Source organism: Acartia tonsa, chromosome 4 (assembly GCF_053477335.1).
Source record: "Acartia tonsa isolate MP-2025a chromosome 4, ASM5347733v1, whole genome shotgun sequence".
In the NCBI taxonomy this organism is placed as follows: domain Eukaryota; kingdom Metazoa; phylum Arthropoda; class Copepoda; order Calanoida; family Acartiidae; genus Acartia; species Acartia tonsa.
The window spans coordinates 35,146,310-35,174,302 of record NC_137263.1 but is presented as its reverse complement, the minus strand read 5'-3'; the positions used below and the strand labels follow the sequence as shown (position 1 = coordinate 35,174,302).

The window sequence follows — 27,993 nt, the reverse complement described above, 5'->3', positions numbered from 1 at the left end:
GATCTTTTGCTAATGTAGTCATCCTTGTTTTTATCCAATTTGATATGTCCATTGTTTTGTAGTTAAGCATTCAATGACCTCTGATAGAAGAGGCCTAGAAATATAAAAATAGTCCTGTCTTTTTATTTTATTTACAGTAGTGCAGCTTCTATATAAAAAGATGTATTCAAACTTCTGTCTGCTAACTAAATAACGTTAAGATCACAGTCTCTGCGCAGTTTCTCTATCAGTTCATTATCTACATAATCTTGTAATTTTTATAATATTGTATATTAGGTTAGTGTTGATTTTAATTTAAAATATTGATTTTAAATATTGTCACAACCACTTTTTTATGACAACAAAAAAGTTAAAACATTTTGTAAGAAAACAAATAAATGGAACATTTTTTACTTTTGTTTCGTTTTTCCCATCACTTACCTACACAACATTAACCTGTTTTTATTTCAACTTTTTGCTCTAAAATGAATAGTTAAGATCTACTTGGGTTTGGGTGTCTTAATAGCCCCCACCATCCTCCACACACATACATATATTTCTTTGTCAAATGTACTTCAAATTCAAAGTGAAGAGAAGGGCCTCTGAAAACCTGCCAATAGTTTTTGCCTATCCTTTTATAACTAGCGAAGGTGGCATTCACCTTAGTTATTTAAGTCACTAAAGGAACTTTAGAAAAAGGAGCAGTTTAGAAATATTTTGTGCCTCTAATCTCTTGACGACAATGGTATTTTATATTGACAGTACTTTGAAAAAGAATTTAATTACCTACATATTCTGCCTTTTAGAATTAACACTTGTCAATTATTTTTGCTGAATAATACTTTTCTGTTCTTTATCTTCATATATTTCAAAGAATTTCCCTAATGTACTACTTATAGTCAAGATTAAACTTTTTTAGCAACAAAATAGTGGGTTAATTTAAATCTATCTTATAAAGGCTCCTTTACTTTCATAGTTTTCGTATTATTATTATTTTCTGTGTATTTATTTGAAGTATTCAGGCCAAAACGGTGGGTTACCTTACCCCTTTATAAAGTGTAGGTGTGTGTTTGGGTAAGGGGAGAAGGGGGGGGGGGGGCACTAGAGGGAAAAGAGCCACTTTTTGCTTATTATATCTTGAATAGTTTTTGCTTTATCACGTGATGTCATTCTACAGCTAGCTAGGCATTCTGCCCGCAAAAACAGTATTTTTAGAGTTTAGTGCTGAAAAAAGGATATTTTTAATCTAAAATTAAACCTAAATCCTGAAAAATAGCTTATAAAATTCAGATCCAATTTTATAGGTATGCATATTTTGAATGATGATTAAATGTAAAAAGATATGCTTAATTCCCTTAGCATTATTGATTCCCCCCCCCCCCCCCTCCCCCTACATTCTTATATTTAAAAAGCTTATCTATAATACAGCATACATAAAAATACATTCACCTTCTCTATTTTGTTTTATAACCTCTTTACTCAACCAATAAAACAATAAAATGAATGATTTTTTCCTCTTATCGTATATTTTTTGTTTGTAAAAATTCTTTTGTTTCAAGTTGAAAAGTTGTATAGTCAGAATATTTGAATAATGCTTTGTTTGTTCAGTCTTATCTCGGGAATTTCATTTTACGGCAAACAATACTTGATTAAAATTTTATTATCTTTTGCCATAAAAAAAATAATTCTATTAATTTTTGTTGCTAACGTCGATTAATTTTGTGGAAATTTTATTTCTCGTCATCAAATAGTTAAAAAAATACTTTTTAATAGCACAGCAACTCTACATTAATTGTGTTATGTTCGTCAGTTCCTTGTTTAATAGCTATTAAAATTTCTAAAAATCAACATCAGTTTATGCCAATAATTCATATAACTTTAGCTACGCTACTCATCGGCATAATTGTTCTTTGCGTCAACTGTTCTTTAGATAATAATGAACAAACACCAGACATAATTTGTGTTATCAATCATTTACAAAGCAAATTCAATTCAATCTTTGTATCTCATCAGCAAGAGAAAGCATTTACACACAAACACACACACACACACACACATACATACATACACACACACACAGATACATACACATACACATACATACACACACATACATACACACACACACATACACACACACACATACACACTAAGAGATATAAGTTTTCCGGAATTTTAATGTAGGGAGTAGATTTGAAATCTGCATCAAATTTTAAGGATTTTTTATAAAATTCGTTTTTTGTATAATTCTTTATCTAAAAGCGGAAATACAAATTAAGTTAATTAATTTTGGCATCTGTGATTGGTGGATTTAAAAAATCTGCGCTCTGATTGGATGTCGTACATCATTCAACCAATTAGAGCGCAGGTAGTTTAAAATCCACCTATCCTATTGGTCAAAATTAATTAACTTAAAATGTATTTTCGCTTTCAGATAAAGAATTTTACAAAAAACGAATTTTATAAAAAATCCTTAAAAGGGGGATGTGGAAAATAACCATTTGGGCAGGGGGGGGGGGTTTACTCGAGAACCCTTAGAGCTAGAGGGAGCTAATTTTGGATTTAAGCTTCTATGGGGCCAAAGTTACTTTTAAAATTATCGTCGACCCCCCACCCCCCCCCCCAAAAATTTTTTTTGGGGGGGGGGGTAAAAATTTTTTTTATTGCATTTCTCGCCGAATTAGGCAATTTGGAATCATTTGAGACCATGTTATTTTTTTCAAAAATTTTTCGCCTTACAAGCAACCCTGCGGGGGGACTTAGTCATTTTTTTCAAATTCTCGTTTATGAAGGTATATCTTAAATACAGTATGCTACTCTCTTAGTTTTAAAGATAATTGGATGAAATCTTTTTGATTGTGTCACTAATTACCCCAAGTTTTGGTATCTTTAAAAAAAAACGGCGGCGGGACCGCCGCTCCCGCCGTCCGCCGCCGTTTTCCGCCGCCACCAAAAAAGAAATTTTTTATTGCATTTCTCGCCGAATTAGGCAATTTGGAATCATTTGAGACCATGTTATTTTTTCAAAAATTTTTCCCCTAACAAGCAACCCTGCGGGGGGGACTTAGTCATTTTTTTCAAATTCTCGTTTATGAAGGTATATCTTAAATACTGTATGCTACTCTCTTAGTTTTAAAGATAATTGGATGAAATCTTTTTGATTGTGTCACTAATTACCCCAAGTTTTGATTCAGTTATGTTAAAAAGTATTATTTAAAAAAATCAGGTTGATATCTTTAAAAATAAGCTCAGAACTCATATTTTTAGCGTTTGGGGGGTTTTTGTGCTCCACAAGCCCTAAGAAGGAAAGTCCCAAAATGAATCTGTAATGGTTCGTTGATTCAGTTATGTTAAAAAAGTATTATTTAAAAAAAATCAGGTTGATATCTTTAAAAATAAGCTCAGAACTCATATTTTTAGCGTTTGGGGGGTTTTTGTGCTCCACAAGCCCTAAGAAGGAAAGTGCCGAAATTCAATTTTCAAAGTTTTATGTGTACATCCAGTCGTATAAGAGAGCCTACAAAAAGAATTAGGTTGATAACTATAAAAATAAGCCCACACGGCCTTCCCAAACTTGGGTAAGGTTGATATCTTTAAAAATAAGCTCAGAACTCATATTTTTAGCGTTTGGGGGGTTTTTGTGCTCCACAAGCCCTAAGAAGGAAAGTGCCGAAATTCAATTTTCAAAGTTTTATGTGTACATCCAGTCGTATAAGAGAGCCTACAAAAAGAATTAGGTTGATAACTATAAAAATAAGCCCACACGGCCTTCCCAAACTTGGGGTAAGGGGGGGGGGGAAGTTTGTACAGTTATAGGAAATGAAATTCAGTACTAAAGTTTGGGAGGGCCGTGTGGGTTTGTTTTTAGAGTTATCAACCTAATTCTTTTTGTGAAGGAAAGTGCCGAAATTCAATTTTCAAAGTTTTATGTGTACATCCAGTCGTATAAGAGAGCCTACAAAAAGAATTAGGTTGATAACTATAAAAATAAGCCCACACGGCCTTCCCAAACTTGGGTAAGGTTGATATCTTTAAAAATAAGCTCAGAACTCATATTTTTAGCGTTTGGGGGGTTTTTGTGCTCCACAAGCCCTAAGAAGGAAAGTGCCGAAATTCAATTTTCAAAGTTTTATGTGTACATCCAGTCGTATAAGAGAGCCTACAAAAAGAATTAGGTTGATAACTATAAAAATAAGCCCACACGGCCTTCCCAAACTTGGGGTAAGGGGGGGGGGGGAAGTTTGTACAGTTATAGGAAATGAAATTCAGTACTAAAGTTTGGGAGGGCCGTGTGGGTTTGTTTTTAGAGTTATCAACCTAATTCTTTTTGTGAAGGAAAGTGCCGAAATTCAATTTTCAAAGTTTTATGTGTACATCCAGTCGTATAAGAGAGCCTACAAAAAGAATTAGGTTGATAACTATAAAAATAAGCCCACACGGCCTTCCCAAACTTGGGTAAGGTTGATATCTTTAAAAATAAGCTCAGAACTCATATTTTTAGCGTTTGGGGGGTTTTTGTGCTCCACAAGCCCTAAGAAGGAAAGTGCCGAAATTCAATTTTCAAAGTTTTATGTGTACATCCAGTCGTATAAGAGAGCCTACAAAAAGAATTAGGTTGATAACTATAAAAATAAGCCCACACGGCCTTCCCAAACTTGGGGTAAGGGGGGGGGGGGAAGTTTGTACAGTTATAGGAAATGAAATTCAGTATAAAAGTTTGGGAAGGCCGTGTGGGCTTATTTTTATAGTTATCAACCTAATTCTTTTTGTAGGCTCTCTTATACGACTGGATGTACACATAAAACTTTGAAAATTGAACTTCGGCACTTTCCCTCTAGGGGCTAGTGGAGCAAAAGACCCCCCCAAACACTAAAAATTTAAGTTCTGAGCTTATTTTTAGAGATATTGAGATTATTTTTTTTTCAGAAACCTTTTTTAACAAAACCAAACTAAGTAATCATTGGAGATTTCATTTTTGGACTTTCCTTCTAGGGGCTTGTGGAGCAACAGACCCCCAAAAACACTAAAAATATGCGTTCTGAGCTTATTTTTAAAGATATCAACCTGATTTTTTTTAAATAAAACTTTTTTAACATAACTAGATCAACGAACCATTACAGATTTCATTTTGGGACTTTCCTTCTAGGGGCTAGTGGAGCAAAAGACCCCCCCAAACACTAAAAATTTAAGTTCTGAGCTTATTTTTAGAGATATTGAGATGATTTTTTTTGTCAGAAACCTTTTTTAACATAACCAAACTAAGTAATCATTGGAGATTTTATTTTGGGACTTTCCTTCTAGGGGCTTGTGGAGCAACAGACCCCCAAAAACACTAAAAATATGCGTTCTGAGCTTATTTTTAAAGATATCAACCTGATTCTTTTTAAATAATACTTTTTTAACATAACTGAATCAACGAACCATTACAGATTTCATTTTGGAACTTTCCTTCTAGGGGCTAGTGGAGCAAAAGACCCCCCCAAACACTAAAAATTTAAGTTCTGAGCTTATTTTTAGAGATATTGGGATGATTTTTTTTAGAAACCTTTTATTACATAACCAAACTAAGTAATCATTGCAGATTTCATTTTTGGACTTTCCTTCTAGGGGCTAGTGGAGCAAAAGACCCCCCCCAAACACTAAAAATTTAAGTTCTGAGCTTATTTTTAGAGATATTGAGATGATTTTTTTTCAGAAACCTTTTTTAACATAACCAAACTAAGTAATCATTGCAGATTTCATTTTGGAACTTTCCTTCTAGGGGCTTGTGGAGCAACAGACCCCCAAAAACACCAAAAATATCGTTCTGAGCTTAATTTTAAAGATATCAACCTGATTTTTTTTAAATAATACTTTTTAACATAATTGAATCAACGAACCATTACAGATTTCATTTTGGGACTTTCCTTCTAGGGGCTTGTGGAGCAACAGACCCCCAAAAACACTAAAAATATGCATTCTGAGCTTATTTTTAAAGATATCAACCTGATTTTTTATTGGGACTTCATTTTGGGACTTTCCTTCTAGGAGCTAGTGGAGCAAAATACTCCAAAAACACTAAAAATATGAGTTCTGAGCTTATTTTTAAAAATGTCAATCTGATTTTTTAAAGAAAACTTTTTTAACATAACCGAATTAAGGAACCATTACAAAGGGGGGGCCGGGGGGCGAAAGTGACACTTTTTGAAACCAAAACTAAGAGTCAACAAAGGAACTCAACTAAAAAAAGGGTTACAGGTCTGAGATTTTGCATGGCAGTTGCTTTATAGGGGTACAATATGGAACTGTGAAGAAACGGCGGCGCAACCGCGAAAACCGCCATTTCCCGCCGTAATTTTTGTTGCCTTTTCTCGGCGGTTTTCGGCGGTTGCGCCGCCGTTTCTTCACAGTTCCATATTGTACCCCTATAAAGCAACTGCCATGCAAAATGTCAGACCTGTAACTCTTTTTTTTAGTTGAGTTCCTTTAACTTTTAATTTTGGTTTCAAAAAGTGTCACTTTCGCCCCCCCCCCCCCTTTCATTTTGGGAGTTTCCTTCTAGGGGCTAGTGGAGCAAAAGACCCCCAAAACACTAAAAATATGAGTTCTGAGCTTATTTTTAAAGATATCAACTTCCTTTTTTTTAGAACACTTTTTTAACACAACCAAACTTGGTAACTTTTACAGATTTCATTTTGGGACTTTCCTTCTATAAGCTAGTGAAGCAAAAGACCCTAAAACAATAAAAATCTGTAAAAGTTACCAAGTTCGGTCATGTTAAAAAAGTGTTCTTAAAAAAAATCAGGTTGATATCTTTAAAAATAAGGTCAGAACTCATATTTTTAGTGTTTTGGGGGTCTTTTGCTCAACTAGACCCTAGAAAGAAAGTCCGAAAATGAAATCTGTAATGCTTTCTTAGTTCGGTTATGTTAAAAAAGTATTATTTAAAAAAATCAGGTTGATATCTTTAAAAATAAGCTCAGAACTCATATTTTTAGTGTTTTTGGGGGTCTGTTGCTCCACAAGCCCCTAGAAGGAAAGTCCCAAAATGAAATCTGCAATGATTACTTAGTTTGGTTGTGTTAAAAAAGTTTTCTGAAAAAAAACATCTTAATATCTCTAAAAATAAGCTCAGAACCTAAATGTTTAGTGTTTGTGGGTCTTTTGCTCCACTAGCCCCAAGAAGGGAAGTCCAAAAATGAAATCTGCAATGATTACTTAGTTTGGTTATGTAATAAAAGGTTTCTAAAAAAAATCATCCCAATATCTCTAAAAATAAGCTCAGAACTTAAATTTTTAGTGTTTGGGGGGGTCTTTTGCTCCACTAGCCCCTAGAAGGAAAGTTCCAAAATGAAATCTGTAATGGTTCGTTGATTCAGTTATGTTAAAAAAGTATTATTTAAAAAGAATCAGGTTGATATCTTTAAAAATAAGCTCAGAACGCATATTTTTAGTGTTTTTGGGGGTCTGTTGCTCCACAAGCCCCTAGAAGGAAAGTCCCAAAATGAAATCTCCAATGATTACTTAGTTTGGTTATGTTAAAAAAGGTTTCTGACAAAAAAAATCATCTCAATATCTCTAAAAATAAGCTCAGAACTTAAATTTTTAGTGTTTGGGGGGGTCTTTTGCTCCACTAGCCCCTAGAAGGAAAGTCCCAAAATGAAATCTGTAATGGTTCGTTGATCTAGTTATGTTAAAAAAGTTTTATTTAAAAAAAATCAGGTTGATATCTTTAAGCTTATTTTTAGTGGTTTTGGGGGTCTGTTGCTCCACAAGCCCCTAGAAGGAAAGTCCAAAAATGAAATCTCCAATGATTACTTAGTTTGGTTTTGTTAAAAAAGGTTTCTGAAAAAAAAATAATCTCAATATCTCTAAAAATAAGCTCAGAACTTAAATTTTTAGTGTTTGGGGGGTCTTTTGCTCCACTAGCCCCTAGAGGGAAAGTGCCGAAATTCAATTTTCAAAGTTTTTTGTGTACATCCAGTCGTATAAGAGAGCCTACAAAAAGAATTAGGTTGATAACTATAAAAATAAGCCCACACGGCCTTCCCAAACTTTTATACTGAATTTCATTTCCTATAACTGTACAAACTCCCCCCCCCCCCCTTACCCCAAGTTTGGGAAGGCCGTGTGGGCTTATTTTTATAGTTATCAACCTAATTCTTTTTGTAGGCTCTCTTATACGACTGGATGTACACATAAAACTTTGAAAATTGAATTTCGGCACTTTCCTTTTTAGGGCTTGTGGAGCACAAAAACCCCCCAAACGCTAAAAATATGAGTTCTGAGCTTATTTTTAAAGATATCAACCTTACCCAAGTTTGGGAAGGCCGTGTGGGCTTATTTTTATAGTTATCAACCTAATTCTTTTTGTAGGCTCTCTTATACGACTGGATGTACACATAAAACTTTGAAAATTGAATTTCGGCACTTTCCTTCTTAGGGCTTGTGGAGCACAAAAACCCCCCAAACGCTAAAAATATGAGTTCTGAGCTTATTTTTAAAGATATCAACCTGATTTTTTTTAAATAACACTTTTTTAACATAACTGAATCAACGAACCATTACAGATTCATTTTGGGACTTTCCTTCTTAGGGCTTGTGGAGCACAAAAACCCCCCAAACGCTAAAAATATGAGTTCTGAGCTTATTTTTAAAGATATCAACCTGATTTTTTTAAATAATACTTTTTTAACATAACTGAATCAACGAACCATTACAGATTTCATTTTGGGACTTTCCTTCTTGGGGCTTGTGGAGCACAAAACCCCCCAAACACTAAAAATATGAGTTCTGAGCTTATTATTAAAGATATCAACCTGATTTTTTAAAAATAATACTTTTTTAACATAATCGAATCAACAAACCATTACAGATTTCATATTGGGACTTTCCTTCTAGGGGCTTGTGGAGCAAAAGATCCCCCCAAAAAACTAAAAATATGAGTTCTAAGCTTATTTTAAAAGATATCAACCTGATTTTTTTAAATAATACTTTTTTAACATAACCGAATCAACGAACCATTACAGATTTCATTTGGGACTTTCCTTTTAGGAGCTTGTTGAGCAAAAGACCCCCAATACACTAAAAATAAGAGTTATAAGCTTATTTTTAAAGATATCAACCTGATTTTTTTTAATAATACTTTTTTAACATAACCGAATCAACAAACCATTACAAATTTCATTTTGGGACTATCCTTCTAGGGGCTTGTGGAGCAAACGACCCTTAAACCACTAAAAATATGAGTTCTGAGCTTATTTTTAAAGATATCAACCTGATTTTTTAAAAATAATACTTTTTTAACATAACCGAACCAACGAACTATTACAGATTTCATTTTGGGACTTTTATTCTTGTGATTTGTGGAGCAAAAGACCCCCAAAAACACTAAAAGTATGAGTTCTGAGCTTATTTTTAAAGATATCAACCTGATTTTTTTTAAATAATACTTTTTTAACATAATCGAATGAAACCTGTAAAAGTTACTAAGTTCGATTATGTTAAAAAAGTGTTCTTAAAAAAATCAGGTTGATATCTTTAAAAATAAGGTCAGAACTAATATTTTTAGTGTTTTGTGGTTCTTTTGCTCCACAAGCCCCTAGAAGGAAAGTCCCAATATTTTTAGTGTTTTGGGGGTCTTTTGCTCCAGTAGACCCTAGAAGGAAAGTCCGAAAATGAAATCTGTAATGGTTTATTAGTTTGGTTATGTTAAAGAAGTATTATTTTTTAAAAATCAGGTTGATGTCTCTAAAAAAAAGCTCAGAACTAATATTTTTAGTGTTTTGTGGTTCTTTTGCTCCAAAATCCCCTAGAAGGAAAGTCCTAAATTAAAATATGTAATTGTTCCCTAGTTTGGTTATGTTCAAAAAGTTTCCTTAAAAAAATCATGTTGATATCTTTAAAAATAAGATCAGAACTCATATTTTTAGTGTTTTTGGGGTCTTTTGCCCCACAAGCCCCTAGAAGGAAAGTCCCAAAATGAAATCTGCAATGGTTCGTTGATTCAGTTATGTTAAAAAATGTATTATTTAAAAAAAATCAGGTTGGTATCTTTAAAAATAAACTCAGAACGCATATTTTTAGTGTTTTTGGGGTCTTTTGCTCCACAAGGCCCTAGAAGGAAAGTCCCAAAATGAAATCTGTAAAGGTTCGTTGATTCAGTTATGTTAAAAAGTATTATTTTAAAAAAATCAGGTTGATATCTTTAAAAATAAGCTCAGAACGCATATTTTTAGTTTTTGGGGGTCTTTTGCTCCACAAGCCCCTAGAAGGAAAGTCCCAAAATGAAATCTGTAATGATTCGTTGATTCAGTTATGTTAAAAAAGTATTATTTAAAAAAATCAGGTTGATATCTTTAAAAATAAGCTCAGAACTCATATTTTTAGCGTTTGGGGGGTTTTTGTGCTCCACAAGCCCCAAGAAGGAAAGTGCCGAAATTCAATTTTCAAAGTTTTATGTGTACATCCAATCATATAAGAGAGCCTACAAAAAGAATTAGGTTGATAACTATAAAAACAAGCCCACACGGCCCTCCCAAACTTTTATACTGAATTTCATTTCCTATAACTGTACAAACTTCCCCCCCCCCCCTTAGTGACACAATCAAAAAGATTTCATCCAATTATCTTTAAAACTAAGAGAGTAGCATACTGTATTTAAGATATACCTTCATAAACGAGAATTTGAAAAAAATGACTAAGTCCCCCCGCAGGGTTGCTTGTAAGGCGAAAAATTTTTGAAAAAAATAACATGGTCTCAAATGATTCCAAATTCTGAAAAAAAAATAATCTCAATATCTCTAAAAATAAGCTCAGAACTTAAATTTTTAGTGTTTGGGGGGGTCTTTTGCTCCACTAGCCCCTAGAGGGAAAGTCCCAAAATTCAATTTTCAAAGTTTTATGTGTAGATCCAGTCATATAAGAGAGCTCACAAAAAGAATTAGGTTGATAACTCTAAAAACAAACCCACACGGCCCTCCCAAACTTTAGTACTGAATTTCATTTCCTATAACTGTACAAACTTCCCCCCCCCCCTTACCCCAAGTTTGGGAAGGCCGTGTGGGCTTATTTTTATAGTTATCAACCTAATTCTTTTTGTAGGCTCTCTTATACGACTGGATGTACACATAAAACTTTGAAAATTGAATTTCGGCACTTTCCTTCTTAGGGCTTGTGGAGCACAAAAACCCCCCAAACGCTAAAAATATGAGTTCTGAGCTTATTTTTAAAGATATCAACCTGATTTTTTTTAAATAATACTTTTTTAACATAACTGAATCAACGAACCATTACAGATTCATTTTGGGACTTTCCTTCTTAGGGCTTGTGGAGCACAAAAACCCCCCAAACGCTAAAAATATGAGTTCTGAGCTTATTTTTAAAGATATCAACCTGATTTTTTTTAAATAATACTTATTTACATAACTGAATCAAAACTTGGGGTAATTAGTGACACAATCAAAAAGATTTCATCCAATTATCTTTAAAACTAAGAGAGTAGCATACAGTATTTAAGATATACCTTCATAAACGAGAATTTGAAAAAAATGACTAAGTCCCCCCCGCAGGGTTGCTTGTTAGGGGAAAAATTTTTGAAAAAATAACATGGTCTCAAATGATTCCAAATTGCCTAATTCGGCGAGAAATGCAATAAAAAATTTCTTTTTTGGTGGCGGCGGAAAACGGCGGCGGACGGCGGGAGCGGCGGTCCCGCCGCCGTTTTTTTTTAAAGATACCAAAACTTGGGGTAATTAGTGACACAATCAAAAAGATTTCATCCAATTATCTTTAAAACTAAGAGAGTAGCATACTGTATTTAAGATATACCTTCATAAACGAGAATTTGAAAAAAATGACTAAGTCCCCCCGCAGGGTTGCTTGTAAGGCGAAAAATTTTTGAAAAAAATAACATGGTCTCAAATGATTCCAAATTGCCTAATTCGGCGAGAAATGCAATAAAAAAAAATTTTACCCCCCCCCAAAAAAAAAATTTTTGGGGGGGGGTGGGGGGTCGACGATAATTTTAAAAGTAACTTTGGCCCCATAGAAGCTTAAATCCAAAATTAGCTCCCTCTAGCTCTAAGGGTTCTCGAGTAAACCCCCCCCCCCTGCCCAAATGGTTATTTTCCACATCCCCCTTTGATGCAGATTTCAAATCTACTCCCTACATTAAAATTCCGGAAAACTTATATCTCTTAATACACACACAAACATGCATAAAAAGTAATTACACTCTACCGGCCAAAATAAATTGTACATACACACATTTCATTATCTTTTTTTCCAAGTCTTCTACTCTCATACTCTGTATTTTGTGGTATGTTGTTTTTATATTTTTTTTAGTACAAGTTGCTTCTCCCCTAGTCTTAATGATGAAAGAAAAGAGGTGGGTGGTCCCTCCCCTCATAACATTTTGTATTTCAGTTAAGAAATGAAAAATTACCACCTCCCCCCCCCCCCCCCTCCTTTAAAAGCTATAACTACCATATAAAGCTTCACTGAAAATTTTATAACAATCATTCCATATGTTTCATAGATCATACTGGACATAACTTCCAACTACAATTTTGTAGACAGCATATATTTTAGTCTCCAAAATTTGCTACATATTTAATATATGCATTAAAACTTCACAAATCTAGCTGTCTGAAAAAGGTTTATTAACCTTCTTGCAAATTGTCTAATATATAATATTTTTTTATTTTACAAGATTTTCTAATACAAATATACATTTGTGCTTGATATATATTTTTTATTGAAAGACATTTAATGTCAAAACAGCATAATACGAAAATTTATACGTAGGACATTGATCCGGCTTTCCCAAAATTTCTTCCCTTCCCCACCAACAAAATAATCATTTCTATACTCTTCATTTTCCCCCTTTCTCCTTGGCTGTGTGTGTGTGTGTGTGTGTGGTGCTTGTTGCAGGGAGAAACCGGTTATTCTTCTCCTCTCCCACTTCCCATTATTATGAACCTTGGAGTTGTAATAGCAAACTACACACACACACAATTTTTTGTAACATTAAGAAATGAAAATATTTACCTTATTTAGGGAATTAAACACTAAAATGAGATTTTAAAAAGTAGAATTTTTACTTATAATATAAAAATAAAAGAAAAAGTCACTTTAAAATGATTGAAAATATTTGCTGTGTGTATTGAACTATTGACTGACAGAAATTGTAAAAAAAATCTGTGCAATCACTTCCGTAAAATTCTGCATTTTGACTAAAACAGAATTTGCATTTTGTGCTGTATTAATAGTTTGCGGTTCTGGTTAAATGCAGGGAGGGAGGGGGCATTTGGCATTTATTAAATTAGTTCCTAAGGCTTAACAACTTTGGGGACTTTAATTGAAATTTGATTGGTTGTAAGTTTGTGTATCATCAATGGGAATATACTTCAATTTATCAGCCATTATCTTATCCTTTAAGATCCCTGGGTTATATGATATTGTTGAACAATTTGCGGAAGTGAAAAAACGCTGAAAAAATACCTTTATGCTAATACTAGTATAAAAACTCCCCTTTTAATTTTTCTTTACTCTCCTTTCTTTTTAGTAGTTTATCTACTCTATAACTTGGGTCTGTCCTTGTAAGTTAGTTTAAAAGACTGATTTATCTTTCTTGTTTAAAAGTACATCAATCCTAATGCACGGTCAAATGGTGTTCTTTAAACAAATATGTCTTAACTGTATTTTCTGTATTACTGTTTATTGTTCTTGTTTTTATTGAGAATTTTTCAATTTAGTTTTGCTATGATAGTTTTACTTTTTTCTCGTTTTATCCATCAATTGTAAGATTATTATTTAAACATGACATGGCTATTATTATATTATTATGCTTTTTCTTTCCACTTTCCATAAAAGGCTTTGCCATTTTCATGTCCTAAAAAATGAAAAATTGTTTAACTTAAACATGTTTTTGCTTTTAAGGCTTTTTAAAAAATATTTTTTATTTTATTGGAATATTTTTTTGTCCCTTTTCTTTAAATTAAATTTTTAAGACTTAAATCTTAATTGATAAGACAATAAACAATTTGATATACAATACACCTACATTCACGATAACCTTTATGTTAATTAAAATTATCGGTGGAGAAGTTTGAGTACTGATTCTTTGTACAACCCAATCAAGCTTTGATATAAGTCACTGAATTTTTTATGTCAACGAATGCGACAAGTATTTTTTTTCTAATTTTGCAAAATAAAAAGCAAGGCCTTTTACTTAAATATTCTTAGCTGGCCTAGATTTTGAACAAAGAACCTTGTTCTATTTTATATCTATAATAAAATAAATATATATTTAATGTCTTTTCTTGTCTTATAACTTATACTTACAAAAAATATACTTGCCATGCTATCCTTAAGTCTAATAAAGATATTTTTCATTGCGGTGATAATTAAGAGTTATTTGTCGATTTGAACCTGACATCACTACTTCAATGGCCAGGGAATTTTTGAATTTTATATTTAATCTTGATTGGGATGTATTTTTTAGCAGTGTTTCAACGTTCCTAGTATATTTTTAATCTAATTATTGGGTAATTTTGATCTTAATAATTAGTGTATTGATTAAATTATTGGTCATTCTCTTATCCATTAAGATTTCTAAGATCTAAGATATCTATTAAATTCATTATAATTTTCATAAAGGCACAGAAATATGCTTTGTTAAATAATCCACCAATAAATTTAAGATATTTAGTTTTAGGCCTATGAAATAATTTTGAACGATTTAAGGCATGGTGTGTTGAATTTTCTTGAAATTAGCTGACTTTGGTTGATAAATTATGAATAGAAGAATGGATATTTTTAGGCACAATTTTGCATTTTCAAGAAAGCCCTTTGTAATCCCATGTTTTATTAGTTGTACGGCTACTCTATAACTAGGGCTGGTCATTGTAATTGGTGGATTTATGATATGTTTTCATAAAATAGCGATTATTTTGTTTTTAGTTATTTATTGACAATGCCTGCCAAAAACAGTTATAACTTCCTGTATAATACTTTACTCTTTATATTTTCATCAATAATATTATTAGCTTCTTCATGTTTATGAATATTTTTATCTTTGTTAATTTAGTATAAAAAAGAAATACAAACATATTTGTTTCAAAGTGCTTTGTTTGGATTTATTTACATATACTTTTAAAAAAAGAACTTAGTTTTTAGATAAAAGTACATAGGATGATTATAGAAAAAAGATTTAGGTACATTTTTGTAAGATAGTTTGCACAATAAAAAGAAAGTAAGCATTTTCAATGTATCTTTGCTTTGCATTTTGATTTTGCGTTGTCCATACTTTAACAAGGACATTTATATCAAAAATGTCACTTACAACTAAAAATAGGTAGGTAGGTATTTGATTTAATTTTTGAAATCAACAAATAGAATAATATTATATTATAGGTTTGGTACTGTACAGCAAGTAGGTCCCACACAACCATCTCTAAATATTATATAATATTATATTATAGGTTTGGTACTGTACATCAAGTAGGTCCCACACAACCATCTCTAAATACTATATAATATTATATTATAGGTTTGGTACTGTACATCAAGTAGGTCCCACACAACCATCTCTAAATATTATATAATATTATATTATAGGTTTGGTACTGTACATCAAGTAGGTCCCACACAACCATCTCTAAATATTATATAATATTATATTATAGGTTTGGTACTGTACATCAAGTAGGTCCCACACAACCATCTCTAAATATGCTGAATACCTGTCTACCTCATATAAAGAAGCCAAAGAAAGGCTTGGCTCAGAGTTCTCTGTTAATCCCAAGGTAAAAAAGTTAATTATTTGTATTAGTTGCTGAGCTGCTCTTTAAATGACTTTGTCTGTTAGTCTGTTTTCATACATTTTTTCATCTAAAAATGTGAACTTTATCGTAAGGCAAAACTAAAATAAAAAAATTATGAATGTGTTATGTTTGGTTGATCATCCAGTTTGAAATAATTTTCGGGCAATTACAGCAGCCTATGAAAGCAAAACTGTCCAATAGGAAGTTCGGCCGTTATAAAGAGTACCTTCATTGTGAAAAAATGCCAATATTGTGAAAAATTAAGAAAATTAATAATTTATTAAACCGGTTTATTTATTGACGTAAACAATTTTACATTCATAAAATCAAAAGTTAGAAGGGAAATTACAAATCACTGATCAGTTTATAATTTTCACTTTGTTAAATACTAAAAATAAATAAAGGGATAGTTCTACGAAGGGTATTTAAAGAGTTAAGGTACTTAGAGTAGTGAACTTTTATATGTCTTAGTAGAATATATTAGGCATTGGATAGATATGATTATACAGGGTCATTCAAGAGAAATGATTTTTTTAAAAACTTAATTTTGCATAGAAAATAAAACAATTATGTAAAATCCTTTATATATTTGGAAAACCTATTATGAGACATTTATGTTTCAAATACTTGAAAATGATTATTTCAACAAATTATGTCCTAAAAACCGGTTTTTTCCACAGGCCTTTTTTTCGAAGATTTATTGATTTAAAGGGTGTGCAAAAAATGTGCACCTTTTTAAAATTCAAATTGCTTGGCTTGTGTTAATAGTAGAAAAATGTTGCGCATATCATTGGAATCGTCATAAGCTCTAATTTTTGAAAATATAAGACCCGTTTTTGTGCTTTTTATAGTTTAGGAGCTACGTTGAAAAATTTGAGAAAAAGGTTGAAAAGTTTAAAGAAATTGGAAAATTTTACCTCGTAGCTCCTATACCATGCGTAGCACTGGAAAGGTTTTCATATGTTAAAAAAATAGAGCTTATGACGATTCTAATGATATGCATAACATTTTTCTACTATTAACACAAGCTGCGCAATTTGAATTTTAAAAAGGTGCACATTTTTTACAACCTTTAAATCAATAAATCTTCGAAAAAAAAGGCCTGTGGAAAAAACCGGTTTTTAGGACATAATTTGTTGAAATAATCATTTTCAAGTATTTGAAACATAAATGTCTCATAATATGTTTTCCAAATATATAAAGGATTTTACATAATTGTTTTATTTTCTATGCATAATTAAGTTTTTAAAAAAATCATTTCTCTTGAATGACCCTGTATGTTAAAGAATTTTTAACATTGACCTGACCAAACTTTTTTTATTTGACAATATCTAAAAAAGTTAAAGTGATTTGCCACATAAATTACATGAGAATGGTCTATTTTTTTCCAAATATGTATAGCTAAAAAACCAATATCAGATAATCTTTTTCCACATATTTCACAAGAGTTATAAAAAAAATTGAACAGGGTTCCCCTTGGGACAAGTTACTTAAAAACATAAAAAATAACGTTCGGTTCATTATAGAACAGGTTTTCTATAGATTCTTTTTTAAAAAAATAAAGAAAACCGTCCGGTTTACTTACAATATACACATTATCTCACGCGGAAATACCAACTAACCATACAACATATATATTTTCATGTAATTTATGTTGCAAATCACTAGATATTGTCAAATAAAAAAGTTCGGTCAGGTCAATGTTAAAATTCTTTATCACAATCATATCTATCCAATGCCTAATATATACTACTAAGACATATAAAAAGATCACTACTCTAAGTACTATACTAAATATTTTATTGGTCATTCTTTGTTGTTATGTGTATTTTGTTGTATAAACAGTTTGAAGTTCTATTAACTAGTAAATGCTATCTAAAGTTGTATTTATGACAAAAAAGTTTTTGCCATATATAACATGCAACGAAGTTAAAAATAAAAATGAAAAACTCATTTTTTAAGGAAAATCCCTGGTCAAATCTTTTAATTTTAATCAATAACTTTATATTATGCACTACTACGTTATTTAAAATAGAAAAAACTTACAGTTCACTATTTTTTTTAAATACACTTCGTGAAACTATCCCTTTAGTAGGTAATAAGCAGGGTGTCGGAGCCGTTTAATTTTGATGCGGCTCCTGCTCCGGCTCCAGCTCCGGCTCCTACCTTAAAATTAATATATCAATTTTTGTTCATTATTGAATTTGATAAAATAAATTAAATAATATAAAATATTTTGCTTTTTTTGATTAAAGCTATATAAAAGTAGAAGGATGTGTGTCTATTTGTTAAGTAACAATAGTTTTTCAGTTTATTATATGGAAATAGACCGTTGCCAAATTATAATATTACTTTAAAAAATCATTTTTAGCTAATCTGGAGCCGGAGCCGTTTTTAACGAAAAATACGGCTCCGGCTCCACCAAAAATGTTGCGGCTCCGGCTTTGAAACACTGGTAATAAGGGATGCTTATTTTGAGCTTTTTAATTGCACGACCTTTATTTTTAGTTGGATTTGAAGACTGACCCTGAGACCGGGCTACCTATCCGACGAACAATCAAGTTTGGCACCAACTGTGATCTCTCTGATGAAAAGAAGTGGGGCAGACAAATAGAGGTCAGTTACGACTCGTAGAGTGGCTTCGCTCTTTGTCAGAAGCAAATAAATATGGAAAGCATAAATAAACAATTCTTTAATTGGACCAATTGTATTAACACAGCGTAAGAACAATCCCACCACATTATTGGCGATTTAAGTGTACATAAGTCAGCCTTAAGCCTGTTAATATTTTTTCTTGGCGAATTTACAATTTCTAAAGATTTCGTCGCTTGTATTATGGGATTGAATGATAAGTGACTAAATATACCTAAACAAAATCTTCGTCTGCTAAATTTTTTCCGGATCAGCTCCGAAAATAACGGCTCCGACAAAATATGGCGGCACCGGTTCCACAACACTGCTTTTTAGGTTGGACGGTTTATGTTGTATTTTTTGGCAATCTTAAGTAATAATTCTTATTCTTAAAGGGTTATAATTTTCTGTATGACTTACTTTATGCCCTAATAGGTTAGCAAACTCTCAGCCATCAGATTACTTAATTGGGTTTTTAAAAAGCATTATTATTCAAATATACTTTATTTACAATATTAGAATAAATACAGATTTTAAAAATATTTTACATTAGAATTTGATATTAATATTAACATTTTAACTCGAAAAAATTAAAAATATTTATTATAGGATTTATATTTAATGTAATAGTATGGTTAATCGCTGCGCACGTCACTGGATTTAATACAGAAATTGATCGTAAGAATTAAGTACTTTCACGTAATCTAATTTCTAACAATTTTAGATATTTAAACGTAGTGATATTGATTTTTCTGTAAAATGTAAGAAAATGATTATATAAGTGTTAATTCTCTCTTTACGAGGATATTTCTTGACGTATAAGTATTATATTCTTTTCTATAGTGTCCAAGAATAAAGGGATGGGTAATATAGGTTGAAAATTCATTATTTACTTTATGGGGATAGAGGTAACGCAACTGTTACTATTCTAGATGATTTTTATGTATTTTGGGGTGCAAGGGATTAAGTACAAATGACGCTATTTATCCTATAATATAAAGTTTTTTGTCTGTACCTTAAGGCTTCAATAGGGAAGCTTTACATAAATCTTAGGATGGTTTTAGGATATTTTTTAAGTAGTCGTTGGATGGGTTTGGGCTCTTTTCTCTTTATACTCTATCTCTTCAAACCCCCTCGATGCTAGGGCGCATCCTCTAGTTGGTTATTATAGCAGACAGAAAAACAAACAATATTTTTTTTAACAGAGATTTTAAATACTCAATACTAAAGAGATTACTCAATTAAGGCTACCAAAACCGTTAAAAAGTGTATTATACCATGAAAATTAATTTTAATATTCAATTGTCCCATCCCTCCATCCCTGTTTGAAAAAACACTAGGAAGAGATCAAATGACGTACAGCTAATTTACTTGAAAAAGATTATTTTCAAATTTGATAATTTTCTCTCTTTTTTTTGTAATTGATTCTACAAAATATAATTTATGTTCCTACGTCTTTCTTGATTTTTATCATGTTTTGATGAATAAAAAATAAATTTTTTTACGAGTATTTTTTCATTTACTTAAGAATGTTTTTTTTACTATTTCGCAGAAAATCACTATTTTGCATCAGTTAATTAGTCGTAATTCTACGGCTGTATCCTGTACATTAATGGTAAATCATTAGCTACAAGAAAGAACTTGAATCAGTCGCCTTTAATCTATGGGTTATCAGGGATATGAAAAAGGAAGATAAACTTGTTTTAGATTTTCAACATTTATGCTTTCTCTTTCTGTTGAAGTCATTTGTTACAATTTTTAGGAACTAATGAAGCTGCCATGCTGGTTGCGAGTGGTGTCAGCTGGCAACATGTTATCCCACGTGGGCCACCAGATCCTCGGCATGAACACCATCCAGCTGTACATGAAGGTCCCGAGGTCCCGCACCCCCGGCCACCAGGAGAACAACAACTTTGCCGCCGTCAACGTGAACATCGGGCCCGGCGACTCCGAGTGGTTCGGTGTCCCCGACGAGTATTGGGGTCCCCTGCAGGAGTTGTGTGAGAAGAACAAGGTTGATTACTTGCATGGCAGCTGGTGGCCCAAAATGGAGGATTTAAGGGTAAGTGTACTTTCATTTTTCATCACAAATTAACTGAAAAATCTACAAGACATTTTGATTATGAATTACATTTATCGTTCATTGAATTAATCAAATTAAAATTGTTTTTAGGAGGCTGAGATTCCATGTTACAGATTTATGCAGAGACCCGGTGAGGTTGTATTCGTCAACACCGGCTGTGTCCATTGGGTGCAGGCGGCTGGCTGGTGCAATAACGTGGCCTGGAACACGGGGCCGCTCACCTTCAGGCAGTACACCACCGCCATCGAGAGATACGAGTGGAATAAGACACAGAAATATCAGTCTATTGTTGCAATGGTAAGTAAAGTTATTTGTTGGCAATTTCTCACTTACTGAAAATGTACCTCAAACAATAGATATAGAGTACGTGTAAAATGTTTCTCCCAGCTTGCCCTGCCACCCCTTATGAATTTACCCCTTCCCCTCCCCTGACCATGGAGGAACGTATTGACCATTATCTGAGAACAATATTAGCAACCTAAATTGACCACAAAAATTTCCCTGTCACAATATCCACGTATACTATATCCATTGTTATAACTAAAAATAATTAATGAGGGCGGTGGGGAGGGGTGCCCTGTGGTTCGCTGCTTTCTAGAGAAATAAAGAAGTTATTTCCAGTTAATTTTACATATAATAGCTGTATTAAAATTTATAATTTTGTTTTGTATAATATTACAAATGTATACAATTTAAACAAACTAGGTACTAATAGCTGTGCAAAAAAGTACTTTGATAAGCAAAATATTAGTCATACATTTTATAGCGTTAAAAATAAATGCTAAAAGTAGGTTATCAAATTGATAATTGCATTAAAAATTCATGGGGTCTTATATTAATAAAAAATAAATACCTACAAATAATATTGTTTTTATTTAGATAACAAATATAGCATGTTATTATATGTAGGTATCGTATAATAATTTGACTTAAATTTTTGCTTTACAGGTATTCTTGACGTGGAACATGGCACGTAACATCCGTGTGACGGACGAGAACCTGTACGAGGCCATGAAGAAGACCATGATGCACTCACTGCGCATGACCGGACAAATGCGGCTGTTTGCGCAGGACCGCGGCATTCCCATCAGATTTCATGGCCGCGGTCCCAACGAGCCCGTCAATTATTGCATGATTTGTGAAGAAGAGGTAGGATTTTAGTTTTAGCAGCGGAGCTACTCTACAAGTCTCTTGATTGAATGTTGGTCTTTTTTTTATCAAAATTATATCCTATTCATAAGTGAAAAAAGTAGCAATGAGATAGTTTGCATAGTTAATAAAACAAACAAAATTTCTCCTGCTACAATCGAGACTTCAATAAATTAAAATCTAATACTAATCTTACTGTAGCGTTCTAATGATATTAAACAACACACAGTTTTCTAATACTTATATTATTTCAGGTGTTCAACATATTCTTCATCAAAGGGAATGAGAAGAAGCACGTGGTGCATTGTCTGCGCTGTGCACGCCTCGCCACCAAGGACCTCTCAGGATGGATATGTTTAGGTTAGTTGTTCTCATATTTAATCGCATAGCTACGATATTTCAATGGATTTATTATTACTTGAATCTTACACCAGGTTTTCAGGCACTCTAATAAAGTGAAACTTGTAGTTTGCTAAAATAACGAGCCCCTGATCATCTCCCTTGACCCTTTCCCCTCCCCTTGTTCTGGATGAACTAACTGACCATTAAATGATCCTTTTGTTAGCAACCAAAATTGACGACAATTTTTCCCCTGTCATAATATCCATGTATATTCTACATTTATTTTTATATTTAATATTTATACATTTTAACGGATTTATTTAATTTTTAGAGGAGTATGATTTGGAAGAATTGAAGACTGTTTACGACAATTTTACACTGGGCAACTGTCCCTCCCCCACAGGGGACAACCCTCTACAGCTGTCCATGGTCAACAACAATCAACCCACAACTTCAGCTGAATAATTGAGTAGTGACCAACAAGTTAATTATGGAAAAGTTACGCACAAGTTTTTTTGTTAACTATGAATTAGTAAAGACCTCACCTACATAGTTAGACAAGTGATAGAAACTATAGTGAGGCAATCTCAAAATAAGTGATGTGTTCATGTCAAGTATAATAAATTATATATTATTAATAAAAAAAAACAATGATCAGAACTAGATTATTTGTATTTACATAATACAAAACTAATAATTCCTGCTCTAAATGCTGCAGGGACTAAAACTTATCATCCCAAGTGATGGTTAGATAGGAACCAATGAGTTAATAACTAATATCTTGTATAGTTCAGAAATAACGGCTGCACCACTGCCCAGTGTAATAATTATATAAGCACCGCTATAAGTATGTATTTCTAAATACATTTTTAACAGCGTTTTTTTAGTGCTCTTTCTCTGTACCTTAACTTTGAATTTAATCTAATGTACAAGCATTTATTTTTTTTGCATTATACTTACGGATTTCAGAATAGGGCAATGAAAGATTTATTAATCTTTCCTCCAAATAATGAAAGCTACACAAGAGAAAATTGTAGAATTGGGATGAAGATTAATTAATATTACATTGTACTTGTCCTGTATCTTTGAGTACTTTTGCGATTTTATTTTTAAATTTTCTACGATTTTTTTACGGATTAAGAGCACTTTAAAATTAAATAGCGGTGTGCCATCTCGACCAATATATACTCCATGTACCTGTGTATCTATCTATCTATCCACTCCAGTATAATAGTCAACTACAACTATCAATCTGTCTTATCACAAGCATGCATTGAAAACACTGCAACAAGTTACTGCCACGCATACACACTACTCACGTGTAGTACAGGGAAGCTTCATTCTGGTTACAGCATTTTATCCTCTTTAAAAAATAGAGATTTTGCTTTTTTTTCAACTTTTGACTAATTGCTATAACCAGCGAAAGATGAGCCCTGTCTGTAAGTTGTACTTTTGTACCCAGCTGTTCTTTTAAAGTACAAAGCTGGCAAATACTGCCAGATTTTTTTTTGGAAATCCATGTCAGTCTTTCCAGTTTTATGTTTTGTTTTACTTTTTTAAAGCAATAATATCTTTTGTTAATCCAAACTGGCGGCTGACGGCTGTAGTGAACAGAAACTAACTGCCAATAGATATTGAAGTCTTCAGACCTAGCTGAAATTTTAAATATACAATGTTTGTAGATAATTTTCATGAAGTTGTTTTAATTTTTTTTTATAGTGTACTATCTTTTGTTCAGTTTTCAATAGTTTTTAGTTCTGTAGGTACATTATGGTACCAATAACAAAAGAAAAGGTATCTTTTCAAAGATTTTTTTCTATTATTTGGTTGATAGTTTTATTTGAGATGTGAGAAAAGCAGCTACCCTTATTAAGATTATTAGGGGATAAATTTTGATCTTGTACATTTTATATTATAGCAGAATTTTATGTTATATAACCTTTGTAACAAAATGTGAAGGGGAGTGAATGTTAGTTGTGAACGAAAAAAAAGGGGGGGGGGGTAGGTTTTGTAGAAATCTTGCAATTCTTTTGATAAACTTATTATGCCCAAATATATTTATGATAGGAATATCAATGCTTTTAAATAGCTTTTAACATGCACTGGATTACGAGAATTTTTACAAATAACCGCTCCCCCTCCCTCCACTTTCTTATTAGAATTATTGGCAGCATTTTATTATGTACAATATCCTTTCTGTACAAAACTTAACTCTCTAAGTTAACATTTTCGAATTTTTTTTTTTTCTTCTCTAATTTTGATGAAACTAACATCTAGAATAATTTAACCAAATGTTCCAGCAATTTAAGAATTAATTTTATTTTCTCTAATAAGCATCAAAAAAAGTTTTTATTCATTTATAACATCCTACATTTAGTGTTCATTTAAGATCTGTAAAAAAACTAATTTAATTTATTGCTAAATATTGTTCTATTTGTAGTAAATAACTATTAGGAAAACCTATGTTTACATGTGCATAACTAAAAGACAATGTTGTAAGAGGTTGAGGCTGATTTATCAAAAATATTTTCCTTTAAGCTTATTGTTTCAAAATCCATTTTAATTTTTTTCCACTGTTAAAATATCAGCTTAAGAAAGGTAGAAAATAAGGGGCATTTTCAAAATTGAAATCCATCATGAATTTAATTTTCTTTTTGAAATTTGAATATTTGTCCCTTGTATATTTGCCAATTTCTAAAATAAAGATATGAATAAAAACAGCCTACTCCCTGCCATAGTAGACTTCTACTTTTCTGAGCTAGAGTCGATATACAAAGACTGAAATTTTGCTTAATTTTTTTTGTATTTATTTAATGTTAATTTTTTCTCTACATATTGTATTGTCTGGCTCGTTATTTTTGTCTCATTTCTGTTCGAAATTTAGTTTTTTTTTGTACACATTTGACAGCTATTGTTTAACTTATGGCCTTTTTAAAATTTTTGATTTTTTAAAATAATGTTTATCAAGAAACATTGACATTGTTATTACTAGTTTTTTTCATTAAAAGAAATAGAAATTAAAATTTTTTGGTTTAATTTTCCGATCTCAAAATTAGGTTATTTTTCTCTTTTTTTTGTGTAACTTTATGTAAAAATTTTAGAAGAATAAAGTATTAGAAATAATATAATCTTTAGTTTTATTAATCATGCATATATAGCTAAACATTTGAACATTTTTGAAGTTACAGAGTAGATGATCATAGATTTGGACGTACAGACCCATTGGGTTGTGATTATAAGGTTGCCATGCTACATAGAAGCTTGTGCAAAGTTTCATCTCAATAGAATTTGTTCATATACTTCTGTATAGAGACCAAACTGCTACAGGCGTACGGACTCATTTTATAGAAAATTTATTCAAAACTGCAAAAATGAATGTTTTTAAGTAAAAATGTTGAAGAATATTTTGATAGATAGATAATTAAGCACTACATAATACATATTTACCATCAAATAAAGGGGGAATGGCTAGGGGAAGTTTTTAATGAAGGGAGTAGAAGTATAGGTTCTATACTTTGTTACTAAATAATAATATCAGCGAAATTTTAATTTTGATGTATTAGAATTGAAAACTAGTTGTAATTTAGTTAAATTATTTACAAAGTTTAATATGTGTCTTTAATTTTTTTTTTTTAGCAAGATTTTAAGGATGGGACAATGGTCCCAGCTTATATCAAGAACAAAATTAATTCTAAAAAAAAACACGAAACCTATATGTGGTTTTCAGCTGTCGTTAGGGGGCAATATTATTTTAGATTTATTTCTTTTGTTGGTTATACCTTATACCTGCAATGCAATGGCCCCCACATAAATACCCTCTTTCCCCAAATCTCTCAGTGTAATTTCGCCTTTGGTAGTTAGAAATTTGTTCCATTGCAGTTTTTAGAAACATTTAGTTATTTTGTTTTAACACAAAGAGAAAAAATGAGGAGTGGGGGGGGGGCAACATCAACCATTCAAGCCAAGAAGAAAAGTTATGTGTGTGAGGGGAAGTGTATATATACCGGTGAAGGTGTGTATGAGGGGGGGGGGGGCTAATTGAGTTGGTGTTTGCTCGCAAGAAATTGTGGAAAAACTGGTCGGGAATGTGCTACGTGGGGGAGGGGGGGGGGGGGGGCGGGTTGGAGGTAAGAAACAGGGCATTGACTTTTCTTATTTTTGGTTTGTGTAAGTTGTACATATTTTGTAACTTGCAAAAGACTTAATTTTACTTGAGTGTTGAAATTATTATTCTTTTTTTGAATTTAGAAATTAAATAGCTAGAAAATAAACAATTCCCTGATACAAACCAAGGGTTTTAAAATTCGCCAAACAAGACTCTTCTTTAGTCATACACACGGACAAAAAAAAACAGACCTCAATAATAGAATTACGAAATAAGTATATAATTCTTACTCAAATGCCATACTATGATGTAAAGTAAAGTATGGGACTGGTCATCATTATTAACTTTACTTAAACCATCCCATATTTATCAGCTAATTCAATTAATTTCCCCTTAAAAATTCCCTTCCCACTGCACTGGCTCTTTCTCTCATAGTAGCATAGCTACTTTAAACTCACTTTGTCCGTAAAGCTTTTAAATAAGTGTTATTTGATTTTTTGGAGAAGATTTCTCTTACCAATACAAATCCAGTAATTAACTTACTTTGTCCGTCTGTAAATGTGATGTACTCTATTGTTATTAGAGATAGACAGCACATTTTTAAAAAGGTTTTGCTAGCAATTCATTATCTACTGTTTAATTTTCTTAGTCAGTCGAACTATCTGTAATGCTCGGAATTTCATAAAGTCTAATTATGAAATGCAATTTTCTTGGTTATTAAAAAAAGAAAGATAGCTTTTTATGTTGATCAATGATAACTACTCAATAACTTACCTTTTCCGTTTTTCTATCAATTGCGTTATTAATTCAATAAATTTCTGAGATTCTCTACTTTTGGATGTTGTCATCCTTGTTTCTTTCTTATCTACTTTATTCTGCTAGAATTTCAAAGATATGTTGATGTATTTGATGAAATTATGGAGATTAGACAAGGAGGGGGAGGACATTTGACTATAAGTATAGTGTTACCCCAAGGATTTATAAGCAGACTCTCTCAAATTCGGTGGTTTGTAATTTTGTTATTTTGGTTGAGTCTAGATTGGATGTTCAAAATAAACCAAATTTCAAACCTTTATTTGTGTTATCATTGGAAATGTGCTGCATTTATCGTCCATTGTCTTTTTCCCTAAGTTCTATGGTTTTTTGGTTAATATTTTTTAATACAAGCCTTCTATACCATTTTTTAAAAAAGCTTATTCAATAATTTTTATTTTGCTATTGTGCTATTTACAGAGATAAAAATTTTGCGTGATTGATTTTCAACCAGAAAAGTATGATGAACTGTTTCCAAGTTGGAATATTTTCTGCCAGAGATTCACAGCAGCCAGGAGGGAGAAGACAATGACATTGAATAAGTCCACACCCAAATCTACCCTAATAATTTTACTGTCTGCTAAACGGAAGATTTTTTCACATCTGGTTTGGGAAAAATAACTTTAATATCATTTGCCCTATCACTGTACCCCTGAGAATTTTGAAGCAGAGATTCACAAATCGGCAGCAGAGACCAGAAACTGGAAATGCATATTTTTGCACTGGCATTACAGGGTGTCCCAATATTGTTACATAATATTGATGTCTTTTATAGTGTGTCCCAAAAATGTCTCATAATTTGAATAAGTCTATTTGGGGTGGTGTATACTCTCCTTGCCTCTATGATTAAGTAGTCTATGATTGAGCAGAATTGCTACGTGAAGTGTCTAAATCACAATAAGCAATCATTTTATTTAAAACTACCTTACAACTCTATCATGCCAACAATTAAAAGAACGTACGTACATACCTAAATCATAGAAAAGCTACACTTTTAAGAATATACTGGCAGCCTTTAAATTTGCTTTAGAATAATTAAATAGAATTATTGGAAGAGAGCCAAAGTTCTACTTTGCATTGTGCAT

At 32.1% G+C, this 27,993-nt stretch overlaps 1 protein-coding gene across 7 annotated transcripts in view; it reads left to right on the top strand.

Moving 5' to 3' along the window:
• Positions 1–25,113, top strand: part of LOC145316960 (lysine-specific demethylase 6A-like) — a 35,531-nt gene extending 10,418 nt beyond the window's left edge. For 2 of the 7 annotated variants that reach the window (XM_080157814.1, XM_080157815.1), the window contains exons 4-10: positions 15,648–15,767; positions 18,294–18,401; positions 20,179–20,478; positions 20,590–20,796; positions 21,448–21,648; positions 21,903–22,008; positions 22,322–25,113. In XM_080157814.1, coding sequence (XP_080013940.1) covers positions 15,648–15,767; positions 18,294–18,401; positions 20,179–20,478; positions 20,590–20,796; positions 21,448–21,648; positions 21,903–22,008; positions 22,322–22,455 — 1,176 coding nt within the window. In that variant the 3' untranslated portion in view covers positions 22,456–25,113. The remainder of the gene's footprint in view (positions 1–15,647; positions 15,768–18,293; positions 18,402–20,178; positions 20,479–20,589; positions 20,797–21,447; positions 21,649–21,902; positions 22,009–22,321) is intronic. The other 5 variants (XR_013878783.1, XR_013878782.1, XR_013878781.1 and 2 more) reach the window with 5 other exon arrangements.
• The last annotated feature ends 2,880 nt before the right edge of the window (positions 25,114–27,993 follow it).